The sequence below is a fragment of the Caretta caretta genome, chromosome 1, assembly GCF_965140235.1.
Source record: "Caretta caretta isolate rCarCar2 chromosome 1, rCarCar1.hap1, whole genome shotgun sequence".
NCBI classification, from domain to species: Eukaryota; Metazoa; Chordata; order Testudines; family Cheloniidae; genus Caretta; species Caretta caretta.
Genome location: NC_134206.1, coordinates 314,869,171 through 314,891,891, shown reverse-complemented (window position 1 = coordinate 314,891,891; position 22,721 = coordinate 314,869,171). Strand labels below are relative to the sequence as shown.

The window sequence follows — 22,721 nt, the reverse complement described above, 5'->3', positions numbered from 1 at the left end:
CCACCTCCATCCATTCTTGAACATCAGCTATCCCACTCTGAGCCATAAGTTCCCTGTAGACTCATTCTGCCTCCATGGCCTCTTCTTCTGTAAAACCTTCAAAGTTGTTTTCATCTTCGTCTTCCTCATCTTGGTTGTCATTGCTTTCAGTGACAAAAGCACTTTTGAGACCACGATGCCAACATTTCTCCATCATTGATGGAGTGATTCCTAGCCAGGCTGTCTCGCCTAAGTTAAATACATCCAGCAAATTCAATTTCTTGATTACATCTGTTATGCTACTGTTGTCCTCAACAATTTTCTTTACTAAGGCTTTAGGATAGTTCATTTTAAATGTGGCTATAATGCCTTGATCGAGGGGCTGTATTTTGGATGTTGTGTTCTTAACGAAGGTAGCTCACCTTTATCTTCCCGTCTTTGCTGGTTAAGGTCTCAGCTGGGGGGGTGGACGGGACAGTTGTCAAGTAGGAGCATTGCCTTTGGCTTCAGGTTTTGTCTGCGTAGGTGGCTCCGGACAGCTGGTACAAAATATTTATTAAACCATTCCTCGAAAATATCCAATTTCATCGAGGCATTTTTTGAATGGTGATAAATTAATGAAAGCCAATCTATGTTCTTATGGTGGAAAGCCCTAGGTGACCTGGATTTGCCTATGCACAGAGGTTTAAGTTTATGTAAACTGGTTTTATTTACGCAGAAAAGTATTCTCACTCTCTCTTTTATCACCTTAAAACCTTTGGCCTTTTGTTCTTTGGTCCTTGAAGCAAGCGTTCTATCCAGCAGCATACGGTAACATAAGTCGGTTTCATCAGCGTTAGAGATTTGTTCTGGAGCATAGCCACCCTCGATGGTGATCTCTTGTAACTTTAGCGGGTATTCGTCACAAGCTTTTATATCTGCGTAGCGAGTCTCTCCTGAAATTGTGACTTGCTGAATGCCATGACGTTTTAAAAAATGATTAAGCCATCCGCTGCTAGCTTTAAATTCATTACCTTGATGTGCAGAAGTGTCCTCGCCCGAGCGTTTAAAATCGAGATCCTTCTTCAGTTTCTCCGCTTGTTCCCTTGTTTCACTGGAAATTGGCGTGCCATCAGAGTGTTCTTGGGTAAACCACGTAAATACTGCTCTATCTAGTTGGTTATCCTGAGCAGTTTTTAGGAGCTTCCTTTCCAAGCCTTCACTTTCATCCAGTTCAACTAGCATTTTTCCTCTTCTTTGATCCACCCTCTTAATGTTGATTCCCCCGCTCCTACCTCTTTTGAGACCTTCGCTTGGCTCATTCCTGATTTCAGTCTGTCCAAAGCTTCCAATTTTTCTTTGACTATCCATGCCTTTTGTTTCCATGGCTGTGAACTACTTGCCATGACACCAATGGTATTTTAATATTAATGTGAACAATTTTTTAAAATTGTTTAGAAAATGTCAGCACAGAGTTACAATGTTTCCAAAATACAACCAGTGAAACAACTTAAGCTTAGTCTATACTGCACACAATTTAGAAACGAGATTAAAATAGGTGGGAGAGATGAGAATGCCAAATGGGACCATGGGCAGGCAACATATGTTTACCCCTGCCTTCTCATTGTTGCACATTCGTTCCACCACTTTGATACATGCACATTTGGACAGACAATGTACTGTATCTATGTAATTTGATAGAAGCCACATTTTAAGAGCCGAGGCACTGACCATGGATGGTTTTGTAACAACTTTAAACTGGCAAGGCGGCAGCAGGTTAGTCAACAACAAAGTTAGACTGAACTCTCCTTTTTGATAAATTAGTCGTGGTTATATATACCAAAGGCGATTTTTATTATAACAGCCATTGAAAATTAGCTACCACCTCACACATGGTTTTGTTGTCTGCAAAACAAATTTAAACTTTCAATGGTTTTAAACTATCAGTGGATTTAAACTGTCAACATTATAACTTTAATTAAGACTTGCAGACAAGACTGTTTTTTATGCAATGAAGATCAGAGCAAAAGTTTAAAAATGCTGTAAATGCACTCAGCTTTGTGTTTCGACTTTCGATCCAAGGCAGACTTGTAAAAACATACATACTGAATGTGTACACGGTAATCATTGTGACAAAATACCTTGTTCGCCTCAGTAGGCTCAGTCCTATTTAGCCTTGGAGACTCAGGTTTGGGGTAAGGCGAATCCTTATAGGTGGCACAGGGTCCTGCTACTCCTCTCCTCAGTCAGTCCCTTGTGTTTGTTTTCCTTCCCTTCTGGGGAGCGAGTGCAGCCTCCCTACTAGGAAGGTCTGGGGTCTTGCTGCAAACAGCCTACTAGCAACTGCCTACTCCTCTCACTCCCTGACTCTTCCCCTCCTACCACCCAGGGGAGGGTTTAAAAAGGTCCCAAGTAGTTGGACTCCGCTGAACCTAATTGGTTCCCTAGCAACCCCTTTTCCAGCTGAACCTTATTGCCCTGTGGATAGGGAGGGGCCTTTTAATCCCCTGGGACTAATTACTACCCCCCTTTTGTAGCTGTTTGTCCTGGGTTTACCACATCATTAAATGTATAAACTGGGATTAAACAGAATAAAAGTACTGTATGTTGTAGACGAGACAGAAAACCAATTTTGCTTTACTGCGTTATATCTGAATTCGTGTTATATTGGATCACGTTATATCCGGATAGAGGTGTACCACACTATCATTGTTTTTTTACCCGCAACTGAAATACCCCTAGGGTCCCAAACTTTGACTAGTCGCCTGGGTTGAAAAAAGGAACAATACATTGACTCCCAGTTTGTGCAAATGCTTTTGGGGAGTTCAAACAGCTCCTGTGCAGTGAATGATGCTGTGAAGTCCAGATTTATGAGGAGTTCATCCTGCAGACAGATGTCTCTGAGCAGGATCTTGGAGCCATTCTCTAGCAGGGGCAAGAGAATGGAGAGCAGAACGTCCTACATCAATTCTACAATGTTCCACAGAAAATTCCTGCCCTCAGAGAGAAACTGTTTGGTAACAGAGGAGGAGATCTTAGCAATAAATTAGGCAGTCAAGGCCATTAGATTTTATCTGCGTGGGGCACCTTTTGCACTGGTTACTACCCCAGGTCCCTCTGACATGGCTGCTTACACAATCAAAACACAAATTTACACTCAATCCCCCAGCGTCAGAGTAGGTGATAGATTACATGACCCATTGGTTTTATGAAAAGCATAAAATTGGGCTTCTATTATATTGACTCCCTAACCAAGAGATCCTAGGCACAATAATCCAGTCAAGATTCTAGAGTCTATGCCTTCATACCATATTCCATAAGATATTTCCCATTTTTTGCAACTTGATTAAAATACAGATATTTATGATGGAAAATAAAGAACTTCAACCACTTTTGAGACACTAATGCCTTTACCAGCAGCTTAGAAAATCTGTTTGAAGCTATGACGAAGGAACATGCTCATTAATCTGACATTAGAAAAGCACAATATTTACTGTAGATTCATCTATAAAAAATCTTGCGTACAACTGTTAAGCAGAATTTATTTGGAAATGAGGTTTAAAATTAGTGCTAAATAATTTAGAGAGGAGACAAATAATAGGGGATCTGACAAATTTATAATAAATGATATAGGAAAGGCCCTATTTGTATTTTCTCAAAATAAGAGAACAATGTAAACTGCAAGGAAATGTGAGATCTGAATGCACAACAACCAGTGGAGATTGGGAGCCTTAGTAGTGGGAATCTTGGGAATGTGGGGTCCAAGAAACTGGATGGACAAAGGAAAATGGGAGCAGGGACCTGGAATCTGAAGAGCAGGGACCTAAAGTCTTATGGAGAGGGAACTGTTGGGGACTGAGGGCTTGGTGAGGGGGGCCAGAAGCTGGGCCGGGAGCTAGAGAGCAGTAGTTTCAGTATAGGAGTTAGTGAGGTGTGAGGGCTTGGAGCTTTGGGGAATGGGAGCCTAGAGATGTGAAGAGGAGAGAGAAGCCCTAGGTGGGATGCACAGGGAGCATATACAAATCAAGGCACCTGGTCACTTTTGTAAATCCTAATAAAATTTCTTTAAATAATAATTTGGTGAAAAACTAATGTCTACATTTTTAAAAGTAGAATTTAGTTGTATAAAATATATTGGCCAGAGATAGATACAAGAGCTGTTTACTATCCCATCTGATTTGAAGAATGGCACTACTAAACAACATATAATTTTATTATTGTGTTGGCATTGAATATGACTCCAGAACTTGGTTTATGACCTTGAGCCCTACCATGAACTTCTACCCAGGAAGTGACTGAGCCACTAACCAAGCCAATTGTCTGAGAGATGGTTTCCTTTTTTAATATTGTCCCTTTTTAACCAATATTTGTCTCTTTTCTAGTGGTGTGGAGAGCAGGTTGTTTATTGTACACATTTTCTCATCAAAGCCAGAAATGGCAGCAAAGGGTGCACACAAAGAGAACTTTCTGTTGATTTGCTCATTTAATTTCCTTTTGGCAGAAACAGAGGGAATTTGATTTTCTCATTTACTGTGAGGTGAAAATAATAACCTGTAAATTGCACTAAGGAGGTTGAGAATGGTACACCTACAGAAAAACACACAAACACCTACAGTTAAACAACAAACTGAAGAGATATGACTGGATATGAATCACAAACCGGCAAAATTATTTGTTACAATCCATCAGATTGGTCCTCCCACTATTTATTTTAATACAACTGGCAGCAACGTCCAGCCCCATAAGGGCAGTCTACAATTTTCTCATCGTTGAGAGCAGTAGTATTGTCCTGCCAATGGTGCATTTACCACTGCCATTTTACCTTGCTCAGAGCAGCCCTAGATGTCACAAGGGTAGAAATACCAGCTGTCAGGCTACACTCACTCTTCCACCATTTCTTGTACAGGTGGAGCTGCCCCTGGTGTTTGCACAAGCATGGGAGAATTTCAGCAAATTGTAGATAAGGCAAGGCTCAGAACTAGAGAGAGACTTTGGATAGGGTTGAAGAAGAGCTCTTCTTGTCGCTCTCACCAACAGAAGCTGGTCCAATAAAATATATGACCTCATCCACCTTATCTCTGCCTTTAAGACATGCAGCCCACAGTGAGGCAAGTGGCAATGGGGGGAGAAGTGTTGAGGCAGCTGCTACCTCCGTTTTTGCCGAGGAGACATTCACAACTCCTCTTAGTACGAAGTGTTGCTGCTGTACGTAGTGTAGTGTATTATAGTGCAATGACGGACTGTGCCACAGAGTAATTGTACAGTCTATTGCAGCTGTGCAGGAGGCCGGGGTACAGGGGTGCGGGGTGTCACAAGCGTGCACACTAGAGTGCGTGCACAGAGTGCAAGAGGCAGCGTGCCCTGTATCGACTGTGCACTTTATGCTGCCACCAAGCATCCTGCAGCGGTGCGTCGGCGGCTTTATTCCCACTGGGCACTGCGCAGCCAGCGGGCTGCTCGGCAATGCTGCGACAGGCTGCAGCGGTGCCCAGCAGCGCGGGGGCAGGAGACAAGCAGCTCGTGACTCGCCCACGTGGGTGGCCGCCCAGCCGCGAGCCCGGCTTCCTCCTGCCAGCGACAGCGCGCCCCGCCCGCGCGCCGGACAGGCACCTGTGCGTGTGGGCGGGGCGAGGGGAAGCCGGGTGCGGCGCTTGCGCAGTGCGCCGCCCGGAGTCGCCGCAGCCGCAGTCACTTCCTGCCCCCGTGCCCATCCGGCTCCGGGGTCAGTGGTCGCCGCTCCTGCTGCGCCGGCGGGACACGGGACGGTGAAGTTGAGTTCGGAGGCGCGGGGGGGGGAAGAGTCCGCCCGGCGGAGGCTGGTGCGGCGGCTCCCTGCGCGGGCGCAGCGTCCCGCCCCGCTCCGCTCCCTGCCTCCGCGCTGCTTTGGCGCCCGCTGTCACCTGCCGGCTCCGCGCGGGACCCGCTTGACTCAGCCCCGGCCGCCGCCCGCTCCCCGCGGGGCTCGTGGGTGAGCCGCGCCGCCCGGGACGGGAGCTGGCGGCTGCCCCGCACTCCGTCCCCGGGAGCCTCCGTAAGTGCAGCCCGGGCGGCCGGGAGCCCTGGGCCCCGCGGGGCTGCGGCAGCTGCCGCCGCCGCCCAGGAAGACGGGGACGGCGCAAGCTGCCCCGTGTGCGGGGCGGGCTCTCCCAGCTCAGGCGCCCGGCGGTCCCGCTCTCCCCGCGGGCTGCGCGCTGCTCCGGTTCGGGGGGAAAGAGCAGGGCCGGGTCCCCCCAGGGGGCGGCGGGGAGGGGGTCAGGGCCGGGTTCCTGGGGGGAGCGCGGGGTATGTGTCAGGGCCAGGTTCGTGGAAGGGGTGGTGGACAGGGCTGGGTTCATGGGGTGGGGGGGCTGGACAAGGTTGGGTTGGGGGGTGGCTGGGCAGGGCTGGGTTCCTGGGGGGGCAGGGCAAGGTTGGGTTTGTGTGGGGGGCAGGGCTGAGTTCCTGGGGGGTGTGGTGGGGGGCGTCAGGGCACGGTGGTGTGGGGGGGGCTGGGCTGGGTTCCTGGGGGGAGAGGGTAGGGGGCAGGGCAGGGTTCCTGTTGGGGGCGCCGTGGGGTCGGGAGGGCAGGGCAGGGTTCCTGTTGTTGTTGGGGCAGAGGGGTGGGGCAGGTTTCTGGAGGTATTTTAGGGCAGGGTTTTCCTGTCCCTAGTCTGGAGGCGAAAAAAGTTCGGGGGGGGGGGCATTCATGAAGTAACATACAGTATATGGGGCCTCAGTCACACTTCAGTACCTGGCACAGAGCAGCTATGGAGCTGAACATTTGACAGCTGTGTGGGTCAATATTGTTAATAGGAGTTATAGTTGGGTTTTCACAACTTTATGGATGCTTGTTGTTATTGGGGGATGAGTCGTGTGAATCTCATCAACCAGTAGGGTCTTGGTGGGTTTTAACAATTGTGGGTGCTATGGTAGTACAAACAAGAATAACTGAAAGATAGGTTAAGTCCCTACAGTTAGGCAAAGTGGTGTTGACAAACATAAGGGACCCCAAAACCATGGATCTGTGTGCAGCCTTATGTTTTACACATGCCTAACATTGGTTCTTGTAGGAGCCAGGGATCCAAAATGTTGGTTATGTTGTCATTTTATTTAGGGACATGACTGGAGTTTAGGAGGAACAAGGGTTTCCTTGATTCTATAACTCTTAAAGCGTTTGCCCTTCATTGAAATGCACTGAAGTAAACAGATTTTTTAGATTTGAAAATAGTTGATAAATAATATAGACTTTCCATCTTAAAAAAGGCACAGTTGACCTCTGAGCGAGTTCAGTGCTGTTTTAGTCTTAAGGATGTGGGGGTATGATGCTAGTGTTGTTTAAGTCTTATGGTCTGGGAGGTGACAGAGAATTTGCTTATTTTAGCAGAAACAAGCTGCTGGATGTAGAAGGAAAGTAGGTCGTGCACACAGAAAATGCCTCTAAGGGATAAGTGTTGTCAGACTGACCATCATCACCATGGGTGCTGTGAACCAGGTATAGTGCTTTGTAATACTTTGTTTTTTTAATTGATTCTGTCCTCTAAGAGGCTTTCAGAAACTAGCTGTACAGAAATATGCTGTAATAATGAAGCCATTACTTCGGCAAATATGAAGTTTCCTAATTTCAGTTTTAAAATGTTTTTTAAATATCCTAAAACTGTCACAGTAAATTACTTCAGGAAGATCAATTTCTTAGTTCTTACAGGGTGCATAATAACCCCCAAGCTCACATGGGCATTGTGTGCACTGAACTGAGGGGAAGGCGAGATACCAAGAGCAGTCACCTTGTATCTGCATTTTTAAAAATTGTAGTGTTCTGATTTTTTTCTAGTCTGTATGTTCTTTTGCATTCTGTTATGCCCAAATATAAGAGGATGGATTTACTTTATATCATATCTGTTAAATATTGACAAAGTCATAGTATTTGTTTTTGAGACCTTCCCCCCCCCCCCCAGCCCCAAACTACCACTTGCTTGTTTGAAATTAGGTTTGTATAATAACATGGAAAATGTCATATATAAAGGTGGAAGTGTGCACTGTGGAGTCCAACTATCTTTTTGTTAAGAGACTTCTCATTAATGTTTATAGTTGTAAGTTTCAAACAGAAATGTTTCCTCACCAATTTCTTCTTCTTTTTGTCTATTGCTTTGTTGTGGTAATGCTGTTTATGAGGAGGTTTCCTCTTCTTTTTTAATCTCTTCCCCCCCATCCTCCTTTTTTAAAGTATGAATGGCATGAATGTTTGGGACTAATAGGAGGAAAGTGTTGTCTACCAACTCTGAAAGTGTATCTGTAGCTTGGCTAAAGGTAGTTTTGAGAAATAAATTGAATAGTCTCAACAATAAACCTTTCTATCTAAATAGAAAGTTTTGAGTTGTTCTAATTTTAAAAAAAATAGATTGAATATACAATTCTTGCCTTACAACCATACATTTTGTCCAGTTCACACATGAAGCTCCCCTTGATGTCACGTGGAAGTAGCACATGTATATCGGAGGCAGTATTTAGTCCAAAGTGTACTTTTTTTTGTTTTTATTTTTCGAAGAATGGCAAGTAGGTTAGTAGGATACAATATGTCATTGTGCTAGATATCACCAAGCAATTAGATGATTTATAATGGTTGTTACATATGTTTGTGTTTTAACAGTGTTTATGGTATGGGCATAGTTGGATAGAATAAAAAGTACACCATTCTATAGGCTGTTTTTTCCTAAAGTAATCATTGCATTTTGAATTTGTTTATATTTGCTCATATTCTAGGGCAGTATTGCCCTTTGTCTTTGAAACTTGTCTAAATTATTTTTGTTAATGTTCAAAAATGGTTTTATCTTATGCATTGACCCCTTTAATACAAATATATGTGGTTTAATTGCGATGTAGACATCTTGGGAGCCTCCTATCTCGCAGATCCTAGAGCCCAGGTGCCAGTCTAAGCCCAGACATCTACATTTCAGTTAAGCAGCCTGAGCCATGCAAGCCCAAGTCAGCTGGCATAGGTCCAGCTGCAGGTGTCTAATTGCAGTGTAGAAATACCTAAGGAGATCTGAGCCCTGACTTTGCAGACACTTACAGAAGTAACTTTGCATTTGAGTAGCCTCATTGAGTTAAATGGGGCTATTCCTGTGTGTAAAATGATTCATCTGTGTAAGTGTTTGCAGGGTAAGGGTTATGGTGTCCGTATCAATATGGATATTTTCTATACACCAGTATATCCCACTTAAAATAGGACTCTCTTGACCACTGGGGATGTCTTAGCTTTTTAGTTACATGTCACTAGAGTTTATAAATATATTTTAATATTGTTTACAAAGAATGGGAGGTGAATCTAAATCAGATTTAGAAAAAGTGTCATTTTAGGTGAGATCATTTCTGAAGTTTGCTTGATTAAAAAATGCTTGAATATAAAATGAATAAGAATTGAAATATATAATTTGCAGTAAACATTAACTAGATATGTTCATACTTATTTAGTACATTTGTTCTAAATAATAGTTCTTTTGAGGGCACAGTCAACCCTTGAATATAAATCTGTACCTTCGATTAAAGTCACTGGGATCTGCCCATATGCATGCAGATGTTGAATTTGGCATTTTCATTTTTTTCCTCACAAACTTATTTTGTTTTTGCTTGCACCAAAAAATGAGACTAGGATTTTGAGATGGCACAAGGTGTCTTGAGTAATGCCAATCTAACAGGCAATTCTATGAACTGAATAGTCTAAGCTGGCAGAGACCACTGAGTTATCTACAGTTCTCTTTTTTTTTGTGTACGTACATCCTCATATCCATGTTTATGAAACATCATACACAGGACTATATGAATATACATTTAAAAAAACTAATCAATCACAACATATTGCCTGAAATAAATAGCTTTGATAGAAAATCTGTCACTCTTCAAATTAATTTCAACAGCAAGGAGGTGAGAGTGCAAAATTCCAAATGCCATCCCTAAGCCCTTTTTATTATTACAAGGAATAGGGCTAGTCACCTTTATTAGCTCTCAACTTCAATGAAAAAGGGAACAAAATTTTTCCTGATGACTTTGTCCTGTTTTTCAACCAGCCTCAAATATTAAAATATATCTACATATATATACGTGTCTGTGTGTCCTCTCTAACTGTCATCCTTGATGTCTTGCAGTGTATTTGTTAGAACCTGGTGATCCTCCTTTGTTACAGCAACCTCTGCAGATGTCAAAATCTGGTATTCAACAAATTATTGAGTGTTTTCGATCAGGTATGAGTATTTGGTTTTTTTTTAATTATTTCCTTCTAACTGTGTGATAATACAAGTGTGTCAGTAAGGTTACTGATTCCATAAAACCAATTTTCTACACATAATTGCAAAATGTTTGGCTGAGTTTTAAGCTCTGTTCTTGTGAGATCATCAGTTCCTTTAGGAAGTATTTTTATACAAGGTGATGAAAAGATAGTCCCAATTACATTATGCTATATTCTTAAAACCACTTCATTTTTAAAGTTGCTAAGTTCAGACAGTTTCAAGGAATTTTGCTTTTGTGGCACAGTTGTCATTATCTCAGTTACAATTTCTGCTAAGGGTCCATGCCTGTGTGTCACCTTTTCTTGATGTTTTTTCCTCAAACTTTAAAAAGAGAATTAAAAAAAATTTAGTGTCTGTCTTGCACTGTTATATAGATAGTAGTATAACAGCACTGCTATTACAATACTAGGATTTTTTTGTCTTCTCCAGTGCTGTCAAGGGTTGGCTGTGTATTCTGGTTCGGTAGCATCACCTAATGGTGTTATTCCGGAGCATAGCATCTAGCAGCAAAATTCCAAGGGTCAATTTCCCTGGCAGTTACAGTTTCAGGCAGTGTCGCCCACTGACGAGAGTTCAAAGGCTGCTTTGCCTAATGCAGTGATTCTCAACCTGCGGCTCGCAGGCAGCTTGTGGCCCAGTTAGCGCATACCTATGACCCAGCTGTGTGCTAAAAAAAATTCAAAGTTTGCTGCTCCCCGGTCCTGGCAAGGGCGGGGCTGGCTGAGGAGGAGATGGTGCCATGGAGCCCTGCTGTAGTGCTCCCTGCCAGCAGGGAAGACAAAGCAGCCCTCTGTGGTAGGGGAGGAGCTCCCATGCTGTAGGGACACACTGTAGGGTTGCCAGGGTAGGGGGAGGCCCTGGGTCGTCAACTCTCACCACCCAGGTGTAGTTTGGAGGGGCATTGCTCCCTCTCCTCCCACCCCGATTTCTGCAAGCGCCGAGCAGGGCTTGCTCTGCTCAGCCTGTGTAGGGTGGGTGGGGGGGGAAGGTTCTGTCCTTCCCATGCTGCGCCAACTCGCTCAGCACCTCTCCCTGGCTGAGCTGGCAACTCCGAGACACTACCTCCTGGTTCCTAGTGCCTGTTGTCATCCTCTTCTATGTGTTCTGGGTCTTGTTTCTGTATAATGGTTAGTGCCCATGTGGGGGCAGGATGAGGTAGTGGGGAAGGAAGAGGGCTGGGATAGGGCGAAGAGAAGGGGATAGGGGAATAGTGCAGGATGGAGCGGGGCAGGGGACAGTGTGAAGAGGAAAGAGGATGTGGTGGGGAGAGGAAAAGGGAGGGGGAAGAGAGGGATGGGAGAGGGAGAAGAGAAGGGAATGACTGAGAGGGCCATTGCTGGGGTGAGAACTGCCTCCTTGCTTCTGGGCGTGCATGCCAGAGGTGTCTGGAGAAATCGGAACGGGAGTGGGGGAACACGTCCCCTCATTAGCCATAGCTGTGTGTCACCTTTGGGGAGGGGGGGGAGCATGCTCCAGGCTGCACCCTGACCTGCCTGTACCAGATAGTGCCCGCCTGCCGGTCCCCTGCTGGTCATGTCCTGACATGGAGCTCACAGTCAGAGCAGGAGGCTGCCCTGTAAGTCCCATCTCGGGGGGAGAGCTGGTGCAGGGTGGAAATGTGTCCCATGGGTAGCTTCCCAGCCAGGGTCCCCCATGGCTTGGTGGGTGGGATCAGCCCTGCCCTTGACAGTCTGGGAGCAGGCATCGAGAGACATGTGCCTGACTGGCCAGCCACAGCTGACAGGGTGATATATATATTGTGTGGATGTGGCCCACTTAACAGATAGAGAGCTGCATATGCGGTCCACAATGGTAAATAGTTTGAGAATCGCTGGCCTATTGGCTATTGTTCAGGGTAGTGTTACCCACTGATGAGTGGGTAGGGAAACTGGGCCCATCCTACTCCTCTGGAATCTGACCTTTGAAACAGTGGTCCTTACACAGGGCTCAGGGCCTGAGATCTCCAAGTGCACTCTCTGGATCACTTCCTTCACTTGTTTCAGTTCCACCGACGACATCACAGGTTGGACATGAGGTCGCTCCTGTGTTCTCTGATCTGTCTCCAGAGTCTCTTCTGTTGGCCCTAATGAGTCGCCACCCTCGGCTCCTGCGGTCAGCTAGCTTCCAGCGGCTTGGTGATGAGACTCTGTCCTGGTGGTGTAGAGCCTCGGTGGCTTTCCAGCAGGAGGCTGCTGCACCTCACTGCTCTCCTCCTTAGTCAGCCCAGACTGAGCTGAGTTGCTCCCTTTTAAATGCTCCCTCCACTGGGATCATGCCCAACAGAGGGAAGGGGGTGTAGCGTCTTAGGCCTAGATCAGCTCTTTAACCCTTTCCCTCCAGTGCGAGGTTGGTACACCCCATCACAAGTGCCAGTACATGACAATGAATATATGTATCTGACAGTAAAAACTGAGTTTTGGTTGAGCATGCTCAGTATAGGTAATGTTAGAAAGCTTTGACCAAGTACAAGGGCAGACCCATTTGAAATGTACTAAAGTACATTTTTATTTCCATAGTTCACAGCATAAAAACAGAGATTCAGTAGCAGTGTTAAAGTTTTGGGAGATTTCTTTAATGCTAAAATCTAAATTTATTTAGAGATTTTCCTTTTAGATCTGTGGCAACATAGCTATGTGTGTGATTGAAAGACTTGTGAATCATCTCTCTTACTATATAACTTCCAAGCAATATGGCTGTGCTAGCTCCTGCAGATCTTTGTGATCATCGTTGGCTATCCGCGGTATGAGGATGTTGTCGTCTGCTGGGGGGGAAAAGTCGTTGATGAGACTTCTGTATTCTCCCTTCATTTGCATTTAAGAAACATATAATACAGTGACCAGAGGGAAAATGGGATGTGAGATACGTCATCTGTGACCTTTTATAAGAAGATGGAACATTTGGATGGAATTGCCTAAGGCCTCAAATTTGTGTGTGCCTTTCTCCCACCTGAAGCAGATTATCTGGAGTCTCCTTGGGTAGCAGAGTGACCTAATTTCAAGTAATTTGTACCCAGGCCATTCCAGAATATCTTTACTGGCATGTCATATAAATTCATGGCTTACTTCGCTCTCTTTTCTCATTTGCATCAAGACAGTTGGTCAGAAAGAAAAACAACTTTTGACTAGGGTTTTACTAGTTACCACTTTTGAACAAATGACATTTCATTATGGAAGAAACCTTTGATCCTTTCAAAAAGAAAAGGAGTACTTGTGGCACCTTTGAGACTAACAGATTTATTTGAGCACAACCTTTTGTGAGCTACAGCTCACTTCATCAGAAATTGGGCAAGAGAGCAGGATGTTTTTACCCTCTAAGCAATTCCAATAGTTTTTCATAATCTAATATTACATTTAAAAATACATATGGCTTTGTCCTCATTGTTATAAGGGTATGCATGCTGAATGCTATTATACCAGGAGAACAAATTGCTGAAGTTTTGAATGATAAAATTGCATATGTGATACACAAACATTGTGATTCTTAGGACTACTGCAGTGCTTCTTGTCAGTGGGGTAGCTGCACTAGCTGAAGTCCTGCCAGTCTTCTATAAGCTTCATGATGAGTTAGTTTCGTAGTCTCAGAATGTTACTGGGACTTGATAAGCTGACAATTGCGTACTATCCAAAAATAAATATAAAAGATGGAGATGCTTCAGTGGAATTGAGAGGCTTCCTCCTCCTGAGAAGCCTAGTGGTCATTGCATCCATCTGCATTTCCCATAAAGCTGGATGAGATCTTTTCTCTTCCCCTGCAGTGTGCCCACAACAGCAAGGAAGTTGTCTCTGTTCTGTTGACAGTTTCCAAAAATGTTACAGTTAAACTCACAAGAATCTGGTTATTTTCACTCTTATATAGTACATATTTGGGCAGTAGTATCAGTGAAATTGACTATTTCCTTGTAAATTTCATTCCACTGCTGCTAGTGTGGTAGAAGCATGCTACCTTCACTGAGCAGAAAATCTTTTGTCAGGTGCCATTAACAAATTGGAAAACCCCCCCGCTCCCCACGCTAATTAGTGCACTTAGTGGAATTTTGTATGTAGGAAATCTTCAAATATGTTTAGGTATGTTTCCTCAATGGTTCTACTTTGTGCAAAAATTCAGCTGTTTCTGGATGAGATCCAGGTAAACAGCTTGCCCTCAGAAAGGATTCTTTGCACATTTCTCTCTAGTTCGAAGTTGCTATGAACTCTCTCTGAGTTGGTATTGTTTTTTAAACAAGTCTCACCAATCTTCCATACCTTTTCCCCAAAATGCTTACGTGATGGCAGAAAAAAATCATTGCTATTACAAATATATAATGGGTATATCAAAAATATTTAAGTATTTGAAGAAATTTGATTCAAGGGATTCTAACTTAGAACTGTTATTTGAAGGGAACCCATCTGTGAAGTGTTACGGTGGGCCATGGTTAATTTTTTTGGCGTTCTAGGTCAGCTTGAAGAATATCTTGATGATACAGATGTGACGATAACACCTGTCTGACTACATCAATATTTTTGACTTGGGATTCTGAAATTAACTATAGCATATATTTTTCTGAGATATTGCATTGTATGACAAATGATCCTGGAGTATGGTGCCTTACTACACCAACAGTTTAAGTAAATTCATATTTTTTTCCACTGGATGTTTTATGTGAACTGTTTACTTGTGGATAAAGTGCAGATATCTTAGGTACTCGAATGGCCCCTGTTACCATAGACTCTGAGCATCTCACACTTTTTAATATATTTATCCTCCCAACACCCCTGTGAGGTAGGGAAATATTATGGGGAACTGTGTCACAGAGAAATTAAGTGACTTGCCCAACATCACACAGGAATTCTGATGGAGCAGAGAATTGAACCCAGGTCTTCCATGCCCCAGGCTAGTACTGTCACCCAGCGATTCTCAAATTCAGCAACCTGAGGACCCCCATTTTAATTTTAATTTTTTTGGGGACCCCCAAGCTCCCTGTTCAGACCCAAGCCCTGCCCCCATGCCACCCCTTCCCCCCCAAGGCCCCACCCCACCTGTTCCCTCCCCCCTCACTCCATTCCCCCTACTTCACTCACTCTCCCCCACCCTCATTCACTTTCACCAGGCTGGGACAGGAGGTTGGGGTGCAGGAGGGGGTGCGGGCTCTGTGAGGGAGTTTGGATGCAGGAGGGGCTGTGGGCTGGGGCAGTGGGTTGGGGTGTGGGAGGGAGTTTGGGGTGTAGCGCTTACCTTGGGTGGCTCCTGAAAGTGACTGGCACATCTCTCTGGTAGTAGTTCCTAGGCGGGAGGGGCCAGGTGCGCTTCCCCTGCCTGCAGACACCACCTCTGAAGCTCCCATTGACCACAGTTCCCAGCCAATGGGAGCTGCGGAGTCAGTGCTCGGGCGCTGGCAGTTCATGGAGACCCCTCTGTCCCCACCCCAAGGGGCCTCAGGGACGTGCTGGCTGTTTCCATGAGTGGCGCGGAGCCAGGGCAGGCAGGGAGCCTGCCTTAGTCCCGCTGTACCTCTGGAGGGAGAGGAGTTTGATGAGTGGGGCCTGCGGACCATCTGGAGTACCTTCAGGGACCTCCAGGGTCTGCGGACCCCAGTTTGTGAAATGCTGCTCTAACCTATGGGCCAGTCTTCCCCGACGCCAAAGACCAAAAAAAGTCTCCAGATAGTCCCTAACTAATATACTCATCTTTAATTAAGAGTCTCTATATGTTTTATTTGGGTTTTTTTAAATTGTATTCTTTTAAAGTACCTGAGTAAATCGCCACAGTAGATTAATCTTTATAGTTTCTTTGATTTTTATAAAGTTGTTTATATTTTATAAAAATATGTAAAATCACGTGCACTTTCTTGAAAGATTATTTTCATTTTTCAGCTGTCTCTTTACAAGAAAACTCACATTATAATTAATAGGGTTTGTCTTAAACTCTCTAAAAGCTAATATACTGGGAAATAATGCTTCCATTTTTAACTCAGCCTCTTGTGCCTAGTTACTGGTGGTGGTGCTCAGAAGGCTGCAGCACAGCACCATTACCCAGTTCCTTCAAATAGTATTGCTACCTGCCTGATAAATGTTACAGAGGTGGACAGGGACAAAACATCTGAAGGGGAGGTGAAGAAGAAATGGCAATACTGCAAACAGTAGATCATGACTCCTGGGTAGATCATGCGAGTTTCAGACCAAACCACAGTACTTGTGACCAGGTTCTGACACTCACTACCTACGCTGAGAGTAGCTTCTAGGCCAGGCAGAAACAGGCACGAGTGCAGTAGAACCCTGTTTATCCAACCCGCCATTATCCAGCTCTGTATTAACTGAACAACCAGCGTACACAGGTCCAGAAGCTGATGATCACTCCTGTGGCCGCTAGATGGTGCTGCAGCCTTACACTTTCCCATTCTCTAGATTATCCAAATTTTTGATTGTCCGATCTGGCCCCGGCCCTAGTCCCAATTAGATTGGATAAACAGGGTTCTGCTGTATTCCTATTTTCAAGCTTCAAATGTAGCTAATACCTATCATGACAAATCCAACAGCCCAGCATCCTGGTTTTGATCTTTCATGCCATCTTGGGGTAAAGCTCAGCTGCTTCAGATGTAGTTATTAGCAGCACATTTGACCATTCCACAAGTGGGGACCTTTGACTCCATGCTTTGTTGTAGTAGGCAGTTTAGACCATGTACTTGTGGGTTGCGCCAATCGGCAAGAGCTATCTGGTTTCCCTCATGGATGTGCATAATGCCCTTCCCTTACCTGTTGAATGGTTAAGACAAAGATTAACCTGTGTGATTTGATTGTCTACGTAGATGCAATTGCAATGTGTATGTATGGTGTTGACTGGGGACTTCAACAATGAGTGACCCTAGTACATTTCATATGAACTGCAGTATATAGGCAGAGGTGATCTCCAGATACAATGCCAGCCTTGATATTAAGTGTTGTGGTTTAGATCAGCGTTTCCCAAACTTTTTTGGTCACGAACACTTTTTAGCCTATTACAGAACACTTATGATATTATTTTGTAGTCATTTGGTTTTCAAATTAAAAAATTGCATTTATTTATGCTCAAATATATTTTACTTTACAAAACAAAGCAAAAATACAAATTTAAAATAACTTGAACTAACAATTTCTAACTGGAAAGCGTGTATAAAGTAGTACAAAAATGAAGTGCAAGAGTCAAAATTAAATTCTAGATTCTTTCATGGAACACTTATTCACATCATGTGGAACACCAGTGTTCCACGGAACACAGTTTGGGAAACGCTGGTTTAGATAGTTTAAGGTAGAAAACAGAAGTTTTATGAGAATACTAAAATCATAATATCCTAGTGTAAAGTTAATAATTGTGTGCATAATGCCAGGTCCACAATCTCTTAGGGTCAAAGGGAGCCTTTCCTTTGACTTTGAGCTTTGAGTTACGATCACACAGTCTTTGTCTCAATTCTCAAAGCACTTAGATATTATGGTACATGTAGTACTATCTACTTTTAACTTCTGTTAAGAATATCTTTAAAATCTTATGGTCAAAACACTGTCAAGATATACTTTTCAATTCATATTAAAAAAAAAACCTTGTTTTTATCAAACACTGTAAAATTTAAAAATCAACATAACTTTAAAATCTTGCATTTCGGATGTTTTGGTTTTTTGTGTTTTACTGAAGTTGGATAATCTGGGCTCACAACTCCGCAGAAGAATCTTTGAGTCAAAAATATTTTTGGGTATTTTCAGTCAGTTAATGAAGATATTTGTATTTCTGCTAAATTGTGGGACTATAGCAAGTTTCTTTTCTAGTTCCATAATTGTCAGAAGATATGTAAACCACACAAAAACTTGTATATTATCTTATTTTCAGCTGTTCAATTTTATAGACTGTTACAAATAATTGGATTATACTAAATCTAGAGGAAATACTGTTGAGTTCTTGACTTCCAATGCAGAAAGCAAGGGTTAAATTTATCTTTTGTTTTGTTTTAAGTATGTATATCAAAGTTAGTCTTTCAGTGACTATTATAGGTTTCACTTTTTGTGTTTATGGCAGCTATTTTATTATTTTAGTTCAACTGCTCAAAGCTGCTATAGATGCTATAGATCTTTGCATCTGATCTCTGTATATTCTGTATAAATTAATACTAAGTTTTATATTTTCAGAAGAGGTAGTAATATTAATGTTTAAAGTTAAATTTTCACGAGTTAAGAGGGAAGGTACTGTACATCTGGGGTCAGCCTTGGGTTATAAGGGATTATAAGTATCGGTTACAAGGTTCACAAGATACATACATAGTACATAACCAGCATAGACCCAGACTGGGGTGTGGGAGTTTTTAAAATGTCAGTGGATAAGTGATCTTGGGTATGCCACCCATAGAATGTATTGAGAGTCCAAGTCAGTATTGCTGTAGTGAATAAGTACATGGGTGGGGTGCGTCCCTTGGTTCGTATCTACACCTCCAGTTGTTTTTAACAGGAGGATTCCCACTTAGTGAGCTAAAATCTCTTAACCCACAATCCTTGGGTCGAGTGCTGTAGCTATCTTTAGAAATCTGATATTAGAATCTTCTTTGTGTGTTGTCAGATCTGCTGTGAAAGTGTTCTTAAATCAAATAACCATATGCTGGGTCGTCATCCAAGACTACCATAACACAAAATATGTGGCAGGATGCGGGTAAAACCATGGAGCAGTAGATGTAAAATTCTCCTCCAAGGAGTTCAGTCACAAATTTAATTAACGCTTTTTTTTTTTTAAACGAGCAGCATCAGCATGTCCTCTGGAATAGTGGTCGAAGCATGAAGAGGCGTATGAATGTTTAGCATATCTGGCACGTAAATACCTTGCAATGATGGCTTCAAAAGTGCCATGTGAATGTCTGTTCTCACTTTCAGGTGACATTGTAAATAAGAAGTGGATGGCATTATGTCTTCATAAAGGGGAGAGGGAGAGATAGCTCAGTGGTTTGAGTATTGGCATGCTAAACCCAGGGTTGTGAGTTCAATACTTGAGGGGGCCATTTAGGGATCTGCGGCAAAAAAAATTGGGGATTGGTCCTGCTTTGAGCAGTGGGTTGGACTAGATGATTTCCTGAGGTCCTTCCAACTCTGATATTCTATGATTCTATGAAATGTAAACAAGCTTGTTTATCTTATCTTTATCTTGTTTATCTTGGCTGAACAAGAAGTAGGACTGAGTGGACTTGTAGACGCTAAAGTTTTACATTGTTTTGTTATGGAGTGCAGTTATGTAACAAAAAAAATCTACATTTGTAAATTACACTTTCACGATAGAGATTGCACTACTGTACTAGTATAAGGTGAATTGAAAAATACTATTTCTTTATCATTTTTACAGTGCAACTATTTGTAATAGAAAGTGAGTACTGTACATTTTGTATTCTGTGTTGTCATTGAAATCAATATATTTGAAAATGTAGAAAAACATCCAAAATATTTAATAAATGTCAATTGGTATTGTTTAATAGTGCGATTAAAACTGCAATTAATTGAGATTAATTTTTTGAGTTAATCATGTGAGTTAACTGTGATGAATCAACAGCGCAAGTAATCATGTAAAGTTTTTATCGTTTTACGTCTAATAGATTGACATTAACTGGTAATCTTGTTCCAGTTCATGGGTTTTCTTTTTGTTTATTTGTTCAGGTATTTTTTTTTAACTTCTCTCTTAATGACCTGGCATATTAAAGAAATTTGAAATAATAACTCAGTTAAGCCCCATCTTGATTTACCAGTGTCTCACTAAAATCTGTAGTGGACAAGTCTCCATATTACAAAGCCCACCATCACTATATGCACTCTTGTTAGCAGTTTCAACACAGAGGCCAGTGAAGGAATGGATTTAGAGCATGAACTATTCTCTCACCACTTTAGTTGGCTCTTCAGGAAAAGTCAGGGTTGGAGCACATTAGCAAGGCACGTCTGCACTTTATGTATGTGGTTTTTAAACTAAAGTGTAACATTTGCATGCTTATAAACACAAATTCTACGCTTGACACAATGTGCTAATTCAAAACTGATCTTAAATTTTGTATTTTTCTTCAGCGAGGAAGACAATAGGCAGACTAAAGATATGGGTCCAAATTCTGCTCTCTAATATAAGTGCAACTACATTGATCTCTGGTACCCTCATGTAAAAGTCTAGAATTTGTCTACTCTTCTCTTTTCATTTTGTTATGTTCTTTACAATTTTCTGCCCTGTTTGACAGTCTTTCTGAGTGAACGTGTTTTGTTGTACATCCTCAGAGCTGTCTGAGGAGCTTGAAAAGGTGCTAAATAATGATTTAAATGACTAGGTGGCTGTTCTTTCCTTCCACCTGATAGGCAATTATAACTCATTAACCAAAAACTCCCTTTCTGAATTTAGCTGTTGGTTTTAATCTTACAGTTTATAGTCCTTTTACTTTTCACAATATCTGTAATCTTGATTTTTTTCTTCTTCAGCCTAGTCTTTATGTAATAATCCAGAACGTGTGTAGCTGATTTACAAATGACAATGATAATGGCATTTTGTCTTGTATTATTTGCTGCTTTAGCACTGAAATTTATTTGACTTGAAAATATTTTTGCTTTAATGAGATAGTGACTTTTAAAAAAAGTACCTTATTTTAAGTGTAAAATTTCTTTTGTTCCAGGAACTAAACAACTTAAACATATCTTGTTAAAAGACGTGGACACCATTTTTGAATGTAAAATATGCCGCAGTCTCTTCAGAGGATTACCAAACTTAATTACTCATAAAAAGTTCTATTGTCCTCCAAGTCTCCAGATGGATGACAGTAAGTTTTATTCACTGAAATATTTAATCAAACAACCTAGAATTGAGGAAATTTTCCCTTCTATATTATATGTAAAAACACCATCAGAAACAAGATGTAACTAATCTACCAGGTAAATTAGAGGATCAGTGAAGCAATGAAGTACTTCACTTTTATTAGCTTGTCACTTTCAGACTCATTTTTTTCAATCTGTCTGAAAATCTCCTGTGTCAAATGGGAGTTTTTTATGCAGAGAACGAGGTCAAATGATGCTCCAAAGATATTAATTTGGGCCACATGGCAACTTAAGGCCTTGATTCTGCAAAGGATGAGTAAAGTTATGAAAGTGTTCAGTTTTTTGCAGAATCATGAGCCAAGTCATGAAATTCAATGTAGTTGAAAACTCCTGTATTTCCACAGGAAAAAAGAGTGAGAAAATATAAAAGAGGTTAGGTCTTGTATGTGATGATTTTGAAGATTTCTCCTTTAGGGATCTAGAGCCAGGGTATTGTGATGTGCCATACAGTATTAGGTAATTTTTCATGTTGGCCTTGATATATTATTGAACAAGTAGTGGTATTTTATTAATAATTTTAAAAGGACACTTTCAAGATCTAAAAGTTGGTCACCTTTATTTTTACAAATGCCTTTTGTTAGCATATTGTTGCTTGAACTCTTAAGATTTTTGTTATTTTCCTTCAACCAATCCTTTGTGCAGTGAGGAAAAACACAAGATTATTGATGGACCTGACACATAATTTGCTGTTAAAAATGATTAGTATATTATGACAAAATATACCCTAATTTAAAATAATGTATACCCAGATGACAACCTGAATTTGGTTTTGTTCTTATGGAGGTGGAGGAGACAAACTTACAAATGTGATAGACTTAGAACTTAGATTGGCATAGGCTAAGACCCTTGACACAGTACCTCTGAGTATAGGCAAGTTTTAAATCACTTTGTTTAGTGACCTGTAGGGAAAGGGAAAAGATCAACATTAAAAAAACCTTTTAGTTAGAAATAGTAGTAATGTGTATTACAGTAGCACCCAGAGGCCCGAGCTGAGATCAGGTCTTTGTTCTAGGTGCTACAAAACTCCTAAAGCTAAGAGATGTTAATCTAAATATTCCAGACAGACAAAGCATGGAAGGGGCAGTGAAGGCATAGAGGGGTAAATAGCCTTGCCTGGTGTTATGCTATAGGTTAGTGACAGCTGGGAATAGAACCCGGGTTTCCTAATGGTATGTCTACACTTAAAATGCTGCTGTGGAGCTGCTGTAACGTGTCAGTGTAGATGCTACCCGTGCTGACAAGGGCTTCTCCCCTTGGCGTAGGTCATCTGCTTCCTCGAGAGGCAGTAGCTAAGTCGACGGAAGAATTCTTCCATTGAGCTAGTGCTGATCTATGCTGAGCGTTAGGTTGGCATAGCTACCCCTCTCAGGTATGTGGATTTTTCACACTTCTGAGATGTAGCTATACCAAAGCGATAGCTATAAATTCCTAATGTAGACCAGGCTTAAGTCTTTGCCTTATGCCTTACCTATTGGCCTACAGTGCCTTTTTGACTAGCTAATGGTCTACTTCCTCATTCCCATCTTACTTTAAAGTTATATTCATGCACAGAGGTTTTATTTGTGCCTGCTGCTCCATTAAAGTAACAAGGATGGGTTGATGTTATTCTAATAAAGTTCATTTAGTAACTGAAGATATGGGTAAAGCATTTCTGTTATTACCATGCAAGTGTATGGCATTAACT

At 42.2% G+C, this 22,721-nt stretch overlaps 1 protein-coding gene and 1 long non-coding RNA gene across 5 annotated transcripts in view; one reads left to right on the top strand and one right to left on the bottom strand.

Annotated features, from left to right (window-relative positions):
- Positions 1-5,645: 5,645 nt before the first annotated feature.
- ZNF800 (zinc finger protein 800) overlaps positions 5,646-22,721 on the top strand; it is a 30,721-nt gene continuing 13,645 nt past the window's right edge. The window contains exons 1-4 of one of the 4 annotated variants that reach the window (XM_048836891.2): positions 5,646-5,989; positions 7,322-7,429; positions 10,077-10,172; positions 20,839-20,982. In XM_048836891.2, the coding sequence (XP_048692848.2) occupies positions 7,369-7,429; positions 10,077-10,172; positions 20,839-20,982 (301 nt within the window). In that variant the 5' untranslated portion in view covers positions 5,646-5,989; positions 7,322-7,368. Of the gene's footprint in view, positions 5,990-7,318; positions 7,430-10,076; positions 10,173-20,838; positions 20,983-22,721 lie in introns of all 4 variants that reach the window. The other 3 variants (XM_048836889.2, XM_048836893.2, XM_048836892.2) reach the window with 3 other exon arrangements.
- Positions 13,431-22,721, bottom strand: part of LOC125630663 (uncharacterized) — a 76,647-nt gene continuing 67,356 nt past the window's right edge. Inside the window, exon 2 of the long non-coding RNA XR_007354737.2 lies at positions 13,431-14,004. This is a non-coding gene — a long non-coding RNA (uncharacterized LOC125630663). The remainder of the gene's footprint in view (positions 14,005-22,721) is intronic.